This window comes from Fonsecaea erecta, assembly GCF_001651985.1.
Source record: "Fonsecaea erecta strain CBS 125763 chromosome Unknown Scaff17, whole genome shotgun sequence".
NCBI lineage: Eukaryota > Fungi > Ascomycota > Eurotiomycetes > Chaetothyriales > Herpotrichiellaceae > Fonsecaea > Fonsecaea erecta.
In genome coordinates, this window is record NW_017387260.1 from 174,777 (window position 1) to 191,000 (window position 16,224).

Here is a 16,224-nt window from a genome sequence, read left to right on the forward strand (position 1 = left end):
ACAACGCGTTGAACATTAGCGTTATTATTCATATAGAACGGAGCGAGACGTCGGAGCTCTGAGAGAGATTGAGTCTGGCTCACTTCGATAATCGTATGAATTCTATTATCGTTCATACTCTTACTCCATTCGATAAATAAGTCGGGTATTTTTTGCGCTGATACGTAGTCTCCTGTGACCATTCTGATAGCTGAACCCTGCTTGACTGATATCTTATCCATAAGAGTGGATGTTAAGCTTAATCGAGTACTCTGTGCGAGTTCCGCAAGGAATTCAAGGACGGCCTGGTGTCTTTCGCTTGGAGGAGGTATAATAGTAATAAGAGAGACCGAGCTATCGAAGAAATCCCGAAATAATTTCCTAAGAAATGTCAGCGCGCCGCCAAAGGAAGAGGAGTCTGGGATCTTGAGGTACCGTACTGTCACCCGGGAAGCAGGGCTGTTACAATGACTGTTACAATACGCTTCCCGGCCGACAACACCCCATGGGGTGAACGGCCCCCAATGCCAAGGCGGCCCCAATGCCAAGACAGACCCCAATGCCAAGTCGGACCCCAATAGGTATACACAGAAAGAGATAAATAGGACCTCTATTCTCGCACTGCTGGAGAGACCCTCAACAGTGCGAGAAGTCGATGTCTCAAGGATAGCTTTATACAATACAGATACGTGTTCAACCCTCTGACTCTCCGTCTAACGATCCCACCCCAAGGCTCTCTGACACGTACCTTTCTGTACACAGGGCAAAGTTAGAGTCTTCTTGCAGTTTCAACCACGACTCTCGAGAAATGGTGAATTTGATGGGTTCGTCGTCTGGCGTGAGAGGAAGTTTGTGTAAGACGACGTCTTCTGCGAGTTTGAGCACTTCCTGTAATTGATCAGAGTGAGTGGGTAGTGGCTGAAGATTCGACTGTTGTGGTGATGATGGCTGCGGCGCGCAGGACGTGTTACCATCGGAAGAAGAAAGCGAGCCGGGCGCCTGGCCAGGAGCGCTAGGCTTCTGCGCGTTGTTTGAGCGTGAATTCATCCTGTGAAGGCTGTGGCACATATATCACATCAGATGGTGAAGATAGTAAGGCAGTGCGAGGGCGGACGCGTCTTTTGTGTGCGGAGGCAGTTGTATCCGGTCGAGTACTTTGCATATTCATGTATAACAACGGTGGAGCAGGAATCACCTCAAGTGCATAATGTACCAAAGCCTTTGTTGATACTGGAGGCAGATCCACCAGAGAAGCCTTTGTTGATACTGGAGACAGATCCACCACAGAAGCCTTTGTTGATACTGGAGACAGATCCACCACAGAAGCCTTTGTTGATACTGGAGGCAGATCCACCACAGAAGCCTTTGTCAAATCGCTGCAAATAAACCCAACCGGGGCTTTGTCGACTGCAAACGGATGAGCAGTCCCTGCCTTGATGACAGGGAGTCCTTGTAGCAGTCACTGCCTTGGCGGTAGGGCGTCTTTGTTGATACTGTCAGCAGATCCACCAGGGCTGCTTTGTTGATCGGACACGGATGCATAGCAGTCTCTGCCTTGATAACACGGTGGCTTTGTGGATTGCACTGCGATGCCTGCAAACAGACCCAAGTAGGGCTTTATTGGCTGCACAGGGACTCACTCTCTCTTGATGACAGGGTGGCTTTGTGGATTGTACTGCGACACACTGCAAACAGACCCAAGTTGTCACCAGGGAAGCAGGGCTGTTACAATGACTGTTGCAATGCGCTTCCCGGCCGACAACACCCCATGGCTGTTACATTGGCTGTTACAATGTGTCACCCGGGCTTCCCGCCCGGCAACACCCCATGGGGCGATTAGGGCGAGTGGCCCCCACAAGGTATACACAGAAAGAGATAAATAGGACCTCTATTCTCGCACTGCTGGAGAGGCCCTCAACAGTGCGAGAAGTCGATGTCTCAAGGACAGCTTTATACAATCAAGATACGTGTTGAAACCCTCTGACTCTCCGTCTAACGATCCCACCCCAAAGCTCTCTGACACTGCTGCTGCTCCTTCTGCTTCTGCTTCTTCTTCTGCTGCTGCTGCTGCTGATGATGATGATGATGATGACGATGCCGCTGCCGCTGCTGCTGATGATGATGATGATGATGACGATGCCGCTGCCGCTGCTGCTGCTGATGCTTCTTTTGCTGCAGCAGCTGTAGCTACTTCTGCATCCGTATGTGTATGTGCGTATGTTTCTGCTTCTGGATCTGCTGCCGATGCCGTTAATGACTGACGGAGTCCTGTTCGTCCGTGGGTCGTGCAAGACGACATACATACGTACGCCCTCCTCCCCTCCCCTCCGTCTGCTCTGGCATTTCCAGACAATATCTATCCTTTCGTGCTTGCCCATCATGGGATTGAACTCCCTGAGCCGTTCAGGACTCGAACACTCAAGGCGGAAGAGAAATCTCCTCGAGGCGCTCCCTCCCACCCCCCTTCCCCTACTTTCGAAAGCTTCCTGGCCATCAGGACACTCCCAACACATCCCTTGAGCCTCTCCTAGTGCTCTTCATCCTCGTTCATAGCGTTCTGCACATGTCCTCACACGCTAACGGGTCGAAAGCCCTTCGGATGCCCGCGGAGGGGGCCCTCGAGACGGTAAAATACACTCCCACGCCCGCACCACATCCCGGAGAGCGATTTCGCGTATAGTTCCGTGTACTTTGAGTCACGCCCGTCATGGCACGGCGTCTTAGAACGCCCTCACGTGCCAATTGGCCGAAACCTACCCCGGTGTCCGGGGGGACCCTCGGCGCGACAAAACCCCTTCCCGCGTCCGCACCACGCCCCGGAGAGTAATATTTCGTATGGCTCTGTGCGTTTTGCGACACGCCGGTCACGATAGACTTATTCTGGAGTCGGAATTCGGTGGTCGACTTTTGGCCCCCACGCCGGCGAGGTCGCAAAAAATCAACTTCGTCAATTCGCGTCCGATTCGTATTTTGATTGTTGTCCGACGTAGCCGTCGGCCATAGAAGTGCAGTAATGTATTCGACTTAGGCGTCCGGAGCGTAGCTGGTGGATAGTCGCGTCGTCCGCTACGAGCGGATTTGCCAGCGTCGACGGCTATGTAGCGTTCAAATACCGGGCGGGTGCTTCAGAAATATACTTAGGAGATTGTCCTGAGCGTGGCCAACAAGCTCAATATAGTTTTGCCTGTGATATCAGCAAGCGACAGAGTACAATCGCGAAAAATCCTTTTTTTTTGGCGGCGTTTTTGAGGGGGCGCTGAAAACGATTGCGTCCGCGCAAACCTGTATCTTCTTCCGTCTCACATATCTGCTGAAGATGATCCTCTCTTTCTCTAGCTATATCCCACTCGCGAAGTCGTGGGCATCAGTGGTTGTGATTTTGGACAGGGGTCGAGCTCCGGGTGTGTCGGATCGGCACAAAACGAGACCATTTCCGGTAGGTTTCCAGCTCAGAAGCCATATATTTCTGCATTTTCGATCCTGTCGACATAGAGACATCCGTTATCTTGCTTATTCAAGTGCTGAATAGTAGTATAATATGTCGGTTGACTGGTGGCTCGGAGGAATACCCCGTAAAATTCGACTTTCTTGGCCTGTTTGGCGGTTTTGGCGTGTCCCAAAGCCCGGTCCTTGCCCAGAGACGTATGATCCGGGCGTGTGATAATGTGAGATGCGGTAAGGGCCTGATAGTGCAAGAAACCGGTGCACTGGGCACAGTGTGGCGGAAGTGTCGTGGAATGTGTCGATGAAACTCTCGCACGAAGTTGGACGATCACGTGACCGGGGCACTTCGGAATGTATACGGAGGAGATCTGCTTCGAGAGTCAGTGAGCAAACAAGGGCAAAAAGAGTCCACGAGCTTGTGCGCCGAATTCACCTTGTGAGACTGGAATGGGATCCCTGGGCGCCCGACCTGATCTGGTCCGACCCTGTCGTCCTGATGCGTATTCACGTCCTGGTTCCAGCTCAGAAGCGGTCCCTTCCAATATTGTCGACTGTCCAGACCTTGACACCGCTGTTATAACCCTGGCCCAAGTGGTCAATGGCGCTGAGATGTGTCGGTGAGCTAGTCGTGCGGAGAAATGCCCGGCAAAAGTCGACGTTCCAGCAAAAGCTCAAGTTCGCTGTTCACTCACAAGTGTTGGCCGACCTGCCCAATGGCCATCACGAAGAGGTGCACTGAAAGTCGTAGCTGCATCGGCAGGTGTGCAGGCAGTAATCAAGGTTACGCTGAGAGACAAACTCGAGAACCGGGACAAATTGCCCAACTTACAGGATGCATTGTCGAAGAAAATACATCAGGTGTGATAACATATGGGGGATTTTCTCACCGTCGTTGAAGGTTTCTGATAGCATGATCTTCCTCGTGATCAGCTTGAGCCATCGAGTCGTAGATGGCATTGGCGTTGAATTGTTCGAAGTAACCACCGCGTTGGGGACCCCGACGGTATATAGACCCAGGACCGAAAGTGCAAAGACAGCCACGACAAAGAGGATTCTGTCGGGCTTTTCTGGTCCCCAAAGTACGTTGCTTTCTGAGTGAAGCGCTGGCTGAGCGGTTGTGCCAGTAAAGGTGGACAAACTGCCATGCTTCTGGTAGAGACAGATACCGAGACATTGGGGATTTTCGGGGAACTCTCGGGGAACTCTCGGGGAACTTTCGGGGAACTTTCGGGGGATTATTCGGCTCTCGATTCCTGCGTCTGCGCATTGACAATCACCCTTTGCACGCCGCTGCCCACCAACTTGACTTCCCAGAACTTCATCCCAACACCATCAACCTGTTCGTTGAACAGCCTCAACCCCGCCGCTCTGTGACGGTGAAATCATCTGTGAGTAGCCTCGCTTCCAAGTTGTGGAATTGTGGGAGCCATGGGAGTTGTGGCAACCGTGAAAACGGATCGCAGGATCCTACCATCGTGCCTGGTGAGTCAGTGATCTTCTCCTGTCTTCGGGGCACTCTCTCCTGCCTCTGCCTTAGGCCCTGAAGGCCTGCTGGCGTCGGATGGGAAAAGGCGGATCGTGGCATCACAGACCCTGGTCACACTGAACTCTTCTCCTCACCTCGAACCTCTCTCCTCGAAGGATTCCTCAGCCCTTGAAGGCTCTGCTGGCGTTGGACATAAAGGACGGAACTGTGGCATTGCAGCCCCCAATGAGAGTCGCAGTCAAGGTCAGCTGGCAAGACCCAGTGGGCAGCCATTCGTCGCGGCCAGTCGAGCACAGGTCTCTGTGACTACCAGCATACCTATACAGTCTGTGGGCGGCGATGGCGACGTCCCTGGTGGCCGGCAGGCAATCCTCAAAACCACCCTCAAGACCAAATGCAAGATCACCTTCAAGACCACCCCAAGCTCACCCACAGGGCCACCTCCAGGTTGCAGAATCACCATCATCTCCAAGGCCCCCTCCGGAGTGCAGAATCAGCTGTAGGACCACCTCCAAAGCCACCTCCAGGATGCAGAATCACCTGCAGAATAATCTCCAAGACCACCCCATGATCACCTCCTGGCTGCAGCATCAACTTCAAGACCACCCCCAGGGTCAGCTCCAGGATGCAGGACCGCCTCAGAATTTTTTTTGTTGTTTTGTTTGCAACCCGTTAGGGTTGCCGCGGTAACCGACCCAGCATTTACTGATAACTTTATCACAACGTCAACAACAACTATTCATCAAACAGTCTCAATCTGCTCGTTTGGCGACATCCATTGCGTTTGTGGTAACTCTTCCTCAGAATCCCCGGTGTGCTGAGTTGTGAAACCGCGAAACTAACTGATTTACAGGGCCCTCGAATCGCGCATCGATACTCTGAACCCTTCTCCTCTCCTCTCTCCTTTCTTCACCCACTCTCGAAGCAATCCTCGGCCCTTAGAGGCCCTGCTGGCGTTGGAAAGAAAGGTGGAACTGTGAAACTACAGACCTTGGTCAGACTCACACCCAAAGTGGGCAGTCAATCGTCGCGGTTAGTCCAGCGGAGGTCTCTGTGACTACCGGGCACAACAATACCTATTTCCCGACAATACTCAAGGGCTTTGTTGGCGGCGATAGTGCCGGTCCTGGTGTCCAGCAGGCATCTCAGGGATCACCTGCAGGAGCATATGCAGGACCACCTCCAGGCCCATGGAGCCCTTGAGGAGCCCCAATGGGCTCACACCTCAGTCTATTGCAATGTTTCCTCGTGAAACCAAGTTACATCCATAGAAAAGCCATTACACACATATTTTCTGTTTTCTGACAACGGGGCGAGATGACAAGGGCCGTCTTGCGAGGTCTTTTTTCGTCAAGCAGACAACAAGCCATTTACTTACTCATTCCATGATTCGGTGTGTTGTTCAACTTGGGGGTACCACAACAACAGAGCCACCAGTTCCAAATTTCCCAAATCATCAAATTTCAGGAGGCTGGTTCTGACCTTGGTGTTGAAAACCAATAGCTCGTCGTATCCGGTCATTCTGAGATATTGCTCGAGCAACCACACCAAACACTCTGGGCGTGGCCCATCCACTGTCAAACCTCATCGTCATCTTGCAGAAGATTTGCTTTGGTATTAACTTGGCCCGTCTCCGTGTTCACATCCTGTGACAGTAAGCAGACCATTCCTATCCTTTGTTGGGAGCATGTGGCTAATATGCACCAGAAATCGTGTCATCGGAGACCTGGAGCCCTTTATTTATGCTGAGATGCTTGTGACGATAGACGTGGCTCGGGTCTGTGGACTTGGCTCTACCAGGCTGGGCTCGTCCGGACAGATCCATCCCCGATCCATTCCTCCAGGTTTTCGAAGTGTGTCCGCATGTTCTCTGCCCGGGTTGATTATGCTCTCCCTGATCAGAATGGCTTCTGAGAGAGGGCACCTCTCTTACTCCAAGTCCTATTACCTCGTCAGGTTATATCTCCCCTTGCAAGGCGCCGGTATGAGTATTTCAGCCACGACAAATGATGAAACCAGGGTCAAGACACCTGTCTTGCTCAGTTGAATCCCGCAACAACTTTGCCCACCTGTATACAACCGATTGCACTGCCTGGGCAGACTGGACTTCCAGCCGGAGCGTCTCCGCGTTCAGAGAATCGCATGCAAAGCCCATGCACAGTGCCAAGTGTCACGGTTCAGCACCTGACGACATTGACAGGAATCCGCCGTGGAACGTACAACTTTGCCGTACCACTATTCCAGCCACCGGCCTGTGACAGAGTGGAAGTGTTCTCGTGCAGTTCATGCCGATTCAACCTGAGTTGCAATTTCGATGTGGTACGATAATTTACTCCTACGAGCGTGGTGGTTGGGTGTCGACCGGGCCTTTGTCTACGACACGATGTCTATGGATGGTACTGTATGTCGGTGTGGTGGATGGTTGGATTAATATTGATTCAACCCGCTCAACCCATCAGCAAACTCGCACCGAAACTCAAAACTTGAGTTCGCCGGGATACAGGCTCCAGACAGACAGACAGCCTTGGTCTCCTCGCTTGGTTGCTGATGTCTGGATTGAAGAGACAGGGTCCTTTATGCCACCTTTCAGTTAAAGAGACAGCCCTTGATCTCGGCAGGCTGCTCAATGCCACGCTCTCCGATGCGAGCAGCATCTGCCTTGCAAATGACTTGGGTGGTGGCCGCGTCCTTGGTGGCCACATCTTTACACAGCCCCTGCTTCTTGCCCTCATTTCCACTTTCGCCCAGGGCAATGGGGACAAGAAAGCACATTTCATCATCCAAAAGAGATAACTGAGCTTGGGCACAATGGGAACCCAAGGAACGCCGTCGATCACTCTGTGGTGTGGCCTTCTTGGACGGTGGTTACCCTGGTACGGTCAATACAACTTCTGCTTATTCTCTCTCCGGTGATTGACGTCGTCCCCTCGCCCGAATCTGCTCAAAATGGGGTCGCCTTCGGAATCGGGCCGGGCGATGACCACGTCAACACAACTCGTCCTTGCTGCTTGATTGTCTTGCTCCTAGTGTTCGCCACAAGAGTCCTGAGCTTCGAGGGACGTCTTGCGAGCCCTTCCACGATGGTGGCACTGGTGTTTGTGCCTGAGCAGTTAGCCGTCGGCGGATGACTGGCCAGTATTAAGTATACCATCCCTGGGACTCGGCTGTCAAGATGACGAGAGGGATTGGAGATGTCCAAATCGGTTTGGGGGGGGGCAAAGAAAGGTAGTTCAGGCGTATTTGGCGACGAGCTCAGCCCGGGGACCGCCTCCTCCTGCCGGTGCTCCCTTTCCAATGACAGCCGATCCGCAACATCCTGGATGATTCGGGCCTCGTCCTCCACACGATACATGCACCTCAGGTCCAGCCTCCTGCTACACCGTCTCCTGCGACCTATGATCACGTGACTGTCGTACTTCGCGCTTGCACGACCATGTCAACGAGAAAGGGAGGAAACGTGCACGGGGTCTTTAGCAATTGCTGAGCGCCTATCTGGTATACGAGGCCTTGTTCGACTGCAGCGTTCAGCCGAAGACGCTCCCGCACGATACGATTGCTCATCTACCGCAAGATGGACCAGTCGGGCGAACCCATCTTCGACACGCTCATGCACGGCATCTGCATATGCGTACGCAGGTGGTCCGTGGGCCGCCGCCAGGGCATCCGCCAGGGCCTCGTCCTTTGAACCTGCAGCATTTGCTTGGAGGGACAGGAACGTGTAGGATGTTTGGCGGATGTCGGGCTGAAGGTGCTGGTTGTTTGGTGCCGGTCTGGGTGAGGAGGCACGGTTGTGTGAACGTGTGCCCAACGATAGCCAGATCTGTCGACCCCAAATACCCGAAAGAGGTCTCATTGAGAGACATGGGAAGTCCAACCTGGAAGGCCTTGTGATGCATGGCCGAGGAGGAGCCTGGGGGGCGGCCGACCATCTTCGGCACCGTGCCGTTGGGTAGAGAAAGAGAAATGATAGTCTTTTCTTTCTTCAGATTGCCGTCGTTCTTGCTATTGACGGGGGCCTAGGCCAAGGGACGGGTTGACTTTCCGGCCGCTGCAAGATACCACCATGACTGGTGCTCGAACTCGAGTTCAGGTTTGAGGTTGCCAATCACTTTCCGGGCCAGCCAAAGGCAGGGGTTCTCGAAGTTGCAGTTGGATATGGTCGAAACATCGTAATATTGGAGGTTCAAATGACCCGTGCCACTCTATTGCATGCATATGCCACTTTCACATTCACGGCGTGCAAGTTTCATCGAGCGGGTGAGAGTTCTGAGTCAGCAAGATCACCAACCGAGGTTGCAGAGTACTCGCTGTCGTTGAAAGTTCCGGTCTTCTTCGAAAGACAAGCTGATCCCATGGAGGGAGTTGCGAACGGCATTGGAGAACTTGCTCAACAAGTTGCAGTTCGTTTGACGTGGACAAGAGACAGGGTTTTGGAGGCCACGAGGTCTGGCACTTGTCCTCGAACGGCCACGGCACCCTAATGGGCGCTATGTTGTGGGAGATGTGTCCGGAAGCGAAGAATGACGGAGTGTTGCAGGAGAGCCGGAATCCAGCCAAGAATGCAGGAATGCAGGATTGCTTCGGGAATGCAAGACTGCTCCAACCATGTGGGACCGTTGAAGGAATGCAGGAATGCAAGAGTGTTATCAAGGGTGCAAAAATGCAGAATTATTGCGAGAGCAGGGAGGAATGAAAGATTTTTGCAGGGTTCCTACAGGAATGCACCCAGGAATGCGGCATGACTATTGCCAGGAATGCAAGAATGCAGGAGGAATGCAGAAATGTAGGATGGCTCCGGGAATGCACGTCTGTTATGAGGAATGCAAAAATGTGGAACTGTTGTAGGAATGCAAGAATATCCGAAGAATGTGGGGTTGCTCTGAGAATGTAAGATTACTACGGGGATGGAGGAATGTAGGAATGTGGAATTCCCGCAAAAAATGCGCAAGGACTGCTAGGAATGCACATCTGTTCTAGGAATGTAAGAGCATTCCAGAAATGCCGGAATGCAAGACTGTTACGAGGAATGCAGAAATGCAGACTTGTTGCAGGTATGTAGGCAGGAATGAAAGAATGTTGAAGGGTTTCGTAGGAATGTGAGATCATTCCAGGAATGCAGGAATGCAAGACTGTTATGAGGAATGCAAAGATGCAGGCAGGAATGCAGAAATGCGGGAATATAAATAAGACTGGTACGAGGAATGTAAAAGTACTCGAAGAATGTAGGACAGTTTTGCATTCCTGCTACACTCCTCCAGGAATGTGGGGCTGCTTGAGGAATGCAGTGGGACTGCTGCTATAAGTCAAAGAGTGAAGGAATGTAAGATTGCTGCAAGGATGCAGGACTGTTCCAAGAATGTGGGGCGGTTCCAGGATTATCGTGGGAATGCATTGCTCTAGGAATGTAGGTAGGAATGCAAGATTGTCTCAGGAATGCAGGATTCCTCCAAAAATGCTGCCGGAATGCAACAGGAATGCACCAAGGAATGCGGCATGACTGTTGCGAGGAATGCAGAAATACAAGAATGCTGCACGGACGTTACTAGGAATGAAGGAATGCAGCTAGGGATGAAAGAATGTAGGATTGTTTCAGGAATGTAGGATTGCAGGAATGCGGGACTGCCCCAGGAATGCGGGGCCACGAGAATGTAAGAATGTTCGATGACTTCAGGAATGTTGCAAGAATGCAAAAATGTTAGACTATTGCCAGGAATGTGGGACCGCGGGAATGTAAGAACTCAACCAGGAATGCAGAGTGGCTCTAGGAATGCGGCACTGTTGCTGGAATGTAAAACTGCTCCTAGGAATGCAGAGCCGTAGGAATGCAGGAATGCTCTAGGAACACACGACGTTTTCAGGAATGTTGCTGGATTACAAGAATGTAGGAATGTAAGAATCAAGGAATGCAGGCAGGGACGAAAGAATGTAAGGGTGATCCAGGAATGCGCGTCTTTTCCAAGAATGTGGGATTGTTCCAGGAATGTAAGGTTACTGTAGGAATGGAGGAATGAAACAATGCCGGCCCGCTTTCGGAATGTAAGATTGCTCTCATTCGGGGAATGCGGGCCTGTTTCCAGGAATGCTGAAGGAATGCAAAAAGGAGCCAGGAATGTGGCATTGTTTCAGGAATGCGAGAATTCTGCCAGGAATGTATGAATGAAGGGGTGCATTCGGGAATGTAATCTGCTATGAGGAATGTCTTCTGGAATGCAGGGCAGTTAACTGGAATGCAAGATTGTTCGAACAACATGGGATCGTTCCAGGATTACAAGGTTGATGTTGGGATGATGGAATGCAACAATGTAGCTCCGCGTCAGGAATGTTCCATGAACGCAGGATTGTTGCTGGAATGCATTGCTCAAGGAATGCAAGACTATTCCAAGATTGTGGGACTGCTCCAAGAATGAAGGAATGCGGGAATGCAAGATTGTCCCAGGAATTCAGAAATGCTCCGGGAATGCAGAGTCGTTGGAAAAATAGAGGAATTTCGGCAGGGATACAGCCAGGAATGCAAGAAAGGAATGCAAACCTATTTCTCACCGGCCGGCTAGCCCGAAGCAGCTGGAATGTCAAAGCGCACAGCACAGACCCAATCACGCTCGACATCGAAACAGCATGTGGAATACTTGATATCCACATGGTATATGCTCAGTTCGGTGAATGGAAGGGATGGAAAGGTGTTTTTTGGAGGTGGCTGGAGGTGATCGAGAGCCCATGGGTACGGGCACGGACACGCTCACGCTCAGGCGGAGGAGAAGGTTAGCTCAGCTCAGGTCGGGTTGGCGTGCGTATAGGCGGCGAGGGGAGGGCACAGCAGGCAGTGGATGGATAAGAAGGATTGATTGTTGATGTGATTGTTGTGATTGATGGATGCGACATTCCATTCCTCCCCGTGATATCCTGACACCTTGACACCCCAGTATATATGTATGTGGTGTGTGCGGTATGTGTAGTGGCGGTGGAATGCAGGAATGCAGAACCACAGGGATGTAATTTACCCCAGGAATGCAGGACTGCTGCAAGAATGCACTGCTCCAAGAATGCAAGATTGTTGTAGGAATGTAGCATTCCTCCAAAAAACACTTCAGGAAGGCGTGCTTTGAAGAATGCCGCATTCACACCTGCTTTGGGAATTTGAAGAACACGTCATCGAGTTTCTGGTCATCAATATCGAGCTTGCCCGTCTTTCCCTCCACCCTCTCCCGTTGTTCTGCTTCTCCAGGATCCGCACCGCCAACAACCGTTGGTACGATCCTGGTATCTGAGGGAGGCGATGAACGATTTGTCCCCGGTCGAACACCAAGTTGAGGGAGCTTTTGCTTGTTGCACAACCGCTGCTCAAATGGTGCAGAACCTTGGCTGGCTGGCGCTGATTGCCTCGATCGGCGATGGGCAACAAGCTGATATGCTGGACTTTCTGCGCTTTGAAACCTGCAGCAGCCTCGGCAGCGTCTTTTGCTCCGCCCCCAGGCACAATCCCGTCTGGGGCGCCATCTATCTTCTCCGAGGTCAAGTTTCTGTCCAATTTCAGAACTCCTGTCACCAACGCCGCCAGGAAATCGAGAAGGAAGAATCCTCTGATCGCCGCCACGAAGCAATGGAAATCGTCAAGGAGGGCCCGGATGCGCGAGAGTGGTATATGCAAAACCATGACGACTTTAATTGATGGAACTCTTCTCCGAGCACTTCCGCCATTTCAGAGACCTGCTGGAGCGCAGCCCGTGATGAAGCATTTGAAGATGGTTGTGGCCTCGCCATGATATTCTCAGGACCATGCTTATCCACCGACCACGCGAGTTGGACACAGCATCCCCACCATGAACTGAGATAGCATCACCACCCTCAACATTTGAGAGGAAGGCGACATGGACAGATCATCTCCCAATGGCTACCGTCCGAGAGCGGTGCTTCTCAGACAGGTTCGTGCGTTTCGGTCAACAAACTCAACGACTTCGGCCGTCGTTCAACTCCCCAAATGACGGGGAGTGCGCCGGCCGTTTTCAATCTGGCTCAAGATCGTCCTGGGAGACTCGTAAAATTCGGGTTTCGGGCTGGGCGTCTTCTTCCGAAATCGTAGCTGGAAGAGTTTCGTTGGGGGATGGCGAGGCTTCCGCTGTCCGCCGTCACGTGATCGAAGGCGAGTTACAACCGTGCTGATCCCTCAGCCGCCAGTGTTGGGAATATGATCCGCGAAAGAGGGGATTCGTGGAGAGTCTGGGTCCTGCTGCTGAACACGGTCAGTAACACAGGTATGTGTGCTCTCTCCCTCAGATCCCCTTGATATCGCTGGTGGAGGGTCTGATCCTGGGGCTGCAAGCCATCCGACTGTGTACATGCGGACGGGAATGCCGGGACACTGATGGCTGGCTCGCCGTACGAAGGTCCAGTCTCGCACGGCTCCTCGGCGGAAGGGGGCTCCGGAGACGCCATACTCACAGAGGGCTTTTGATCGAGCCCTATTTTGACGAAGAAGCCGGCAGCCAGCACGTCGTTGAGCTCCACGGCCAGCGGCTGGATCCAGCACAGTGCCGTCATCTGCTGGGCTGCATGTTTGAGGGTGGCTACCGGAGTTGGCCCATTGTTCGACTTCCAGAGGTCATGCATGGGGCATAGCATGACCGTTCAACACTAGAGATCTGCGATGGAGCTCGAAACTGGAGAATGTGAAGGTCATAGAAGCTATACAAACCATGCAAGAAAAGGTCCGAAACCTGTTGGAGCAGTGTCAGCAAGAAGCAGGGCGAGCAGAGGGGTAAATCGATAACATGAAAGAGGAGATAAAAAAGCTCCACGACGGAGAAACACAGATCACGGCGAAAAATGCAAGTAAGTATATTCGTGCGCTGACCAGACTGTACGAAGCCACATACATATGCCGGCCTTCTTTACCTGTCATTCTCGGCTGCACCAACGACATCGGGCCCAGCCAGACACAGAATCACACTCGTCATCTCGTTGCACCGTGCGTTCCAGTCCCAGCAGAGATCTCCCAGTCAGTAACAAGTGGCACGATCTCCGTTCTCGTGATCATCCGCAGCACTGTTGATCACCTCTGGAGCCAAAGGGGCTGCCTGTTCGGTTTCCACGTTTCAGACCGCGTCGGCTTCTTGCTAGAGTCAGGTCCCGTGTCGGTCCGCTTTCGTTGAGTTCTCGAAGAGCAAGTCTCTCAATGGAGCGACGACCATCTTAGGTTGGATAAATGAAGCAACGGTGACCAGCATTCTGTCACAGTTGACACTGCGGACACGAGGGGAGGCCTCGTTGTCATTGAGTTGTAAAGGATTCCAAAATGAATCGAGGACACATGAAGCATGCTGACGAATATGCTGTCGAATATAGTCAGTCTCCTTCATGCAGAACCATCATGGGAAGAGAAATGAGTGTGGTCGAGAGTGTCTTCAGACCGGGCGAAGGCGGTTCAAGGCGGTTCCGGTGGCCGGCCCGCCCGGACGAAGGACGGAGTAAAAAGAGCTCGGCGGAGGAAGATCCCTCGGTCCATAAATGGCTGACATGGCATGAGACGTGTCAGACATGCTCGGACAAGGCAAAGCCACACCTGCACGTGACGCCAAGCCCACGCACGGCCAATCAAACCTGCCACGCCACATCTTTGCCGCCTCACACATTCCGACAAAGAACTTTTCTCACAAGTCGACCTGGACCTGAGTTGGAGTTGCTTTCTGCTCTGGCAAGAGTTGTTCTCCTGGCAATTCAGGAGCCAAGAAATTAGTGCTTACTCGCTGCATTAGTTCATCCCTGCGAGTCCTTCCATTGGGTGGCTCGTTTAGTAGCGCTTGCTTCTGTATTAGCGTCAGGCCTCCGACGAAAAGGCCTTTCTCACAAAGTCGACCTGGACTTGAAAAGTTGATTTCTGTTCTGTTGAAAGTTACTCTACTGGCATTTCAAGAGCCAAGACACTGGTGCCTCTTCTCTACATTAGCGTAGACCTACAGAGTCTTCCATTGGGTTGTCCGTTTAGTATCGGTTCCGTCTTACATTAGCGTCAGGCTTCCAATAAAAGGACTTTTCTCACAAAGTCGACCTGGACTTCAAGAGTTACTTTCTGCTTTGTTGGAAGTTGTCCTGCTGGCAGACCTGTAGAGTCTTTCATTGGGTTGTTCGTTTAATATCGGTTCCGCCTTGCATTAGCGTCAGGCCTCCGACAGAAGAACTTTTCTCGTAATGTCGACCTGGACTTCAAGAGTTGATTTCTGCTTTGTTGAAAGTTGTCCTACTGGCAGACCTGTAGAGCCTTTCATTGGGTTGTTCGTTTAGTATCGGTTCCGTCTTACATTAGCGTCAGGCTTCCAACAAAAGGACCTTTCTCACAAAATCGACCTGGACTTGAAAAGTTGATTTCTGAAAGTTGCTCTGCTCTCAATCCAAGAGCTAAGAAATTGGTGCCTACTCTCTGCATTAGCGTAGACCTGCAGAGTCTTCCATTGGGTTGTTCGTTAAGTCTCGGTTCCGTCTTACATTAGCGTCAGGCGTCCGGGAAAGGAACTGTTCTCGTATAGTCATCTGGACTTCAAGAGTTGATTTCTACTCTGTCAAAAGTTGTCCTGCTGGCATTTCAAGAGCCAAGAAATCGGTACCGCTTCTCTGCATTAGCGTAGACCTACAGAGTCTTCCATTTGGTTATTCGTTCAGTATCGGTTCCGTCTTGCATTAGCGTCAGGCGTCCGACAAAAGGATCTTTCTCACAAAATCGACCTGGACTTGAAAAGTTGATTTCTGAAAGCTGCTCTGCTGGCAATCCAAGAGCCAAGAAATCGGTACCGCTTCTCTATATTAGCGTAGACCTGTAGGGTCTTCCATTGGGTTATTCGTTTAGTATCGGTTCCGTCTTGCATTAGCGTCAGGCTTCCAACAAAAGGACTTTTCTCACAAAGTCGACCTGGACTTTAAGAGTTACTTTCTGCTTTGTTGGAAGTTATCCTGCTGGCAGACCTATAGAGTCTTTCATTGAGTTGTTCGTTTAATATCGGTTCCGTCTTGCATTAGCGTCAGGCCTCCGACATAAGGACCTTTCTCACAAGTTGATTTCTGAAAGCTGCTCTGCTGGCAATCCAAGAGCTACATAAGAAATTGGTGCCTACTCTCTGCATTAGCGCAGACCTGCAGAGTCTTCTATTGGGTTATTCGTTCAGTATCGGTTCCGTCTTGCATTAGCGTCAGGCGTCCGACAAAAGGACTTTTCTCACAAAGTCGACTTGGACTCCCAGAGTTGCTTTCTGCTCTGTTGAAAGTTGTTTCTGCTGGCAATTCAAGAGCCAAGAAACTAGTGCTTACTTTCTGCATTAGCGTAGACCTGT

The 16,224-nt window shown here is 51.7% G+C and overlaps 4 protein-coding genes across 4 annotated transcripts; 1 reads left to right on the forward strand and 3 right to left on the reverse strand.

Annotated features, from left to right (window-relative positions):
- Positions 1–3,428: 3,428 nt before the first annotated feature.
- On the reverse strand, positions 3,429–4,144 carry AYL99_11865 (hypothetical protein; the record flags this gene model as incomplete). The annotated part of the gene is made up of 4 exons (XM_018843369.1): positions 3,429–3,791; positions 3,857–3,934; positions 3,985–4,027; positions 4,116–4,144. 4 exons carry the CDS (start codon positions 4,142–4,144, stop codon positions 3,429–3,431), a joined length of 513 nt encoding a protein of 170 aa, XP_018687352.1.
- A 4,253-nt stretch (positions 4,145–8,397) lies between these two features.
- Positions 8,398–8,762, reverse strand: AYL99_11866 (hypothetical protein; the record flags this gene model as incomplete). Its single annotated transcript, XM_018843370.1, has 2 exons — positions 8,398–8,424; positions 8,475–8,762. 2 exons carry the CDS (start codon positions 8,760–8,762, stop codon positions 8,398–8,400), a joined length of 315 nt encoding a protein of 104 aa, XP_018687353.1.
- A 3,489-nt stretch (positions 8,763–12,251) lies between these two features.
- Positions 12,252–12,575, forward strand: AYL99_11867 (hypothetical protein; the record flags this gene model as incomplete). Its single annotated transcript, XM_018843371.1, has 1 exon — positions 12,252–12,575. The coding sequence occupies one exon, from the start codon at positions 12,252–12,254 to the stop codon at positions 12,573–12,575; it is 324 nt and encodes a 107-aa protein (XP_018687354.1).
- Positions 12,576–13,051: 476 nt separating this feature from the next.
- On the reverse strand, positions 13,052–13,513 carry AYL99_11868 (hypothetical protein; the record flags this gene model as incomplete). Its single annotated transcript, XM_018843372.1, has 1 exon — positions 13,052–13,513. The coding sequence occupies one exon, from the start codon at positions 13,511–13,513 to the stop codon at positions 13,052–13,054; it is 462 nt and encodes a 153-aa protein (XP_018687355.1).
- Between the last annotated feature and the right edge of the window lie 2,711 nt (positions 13,514–16,224).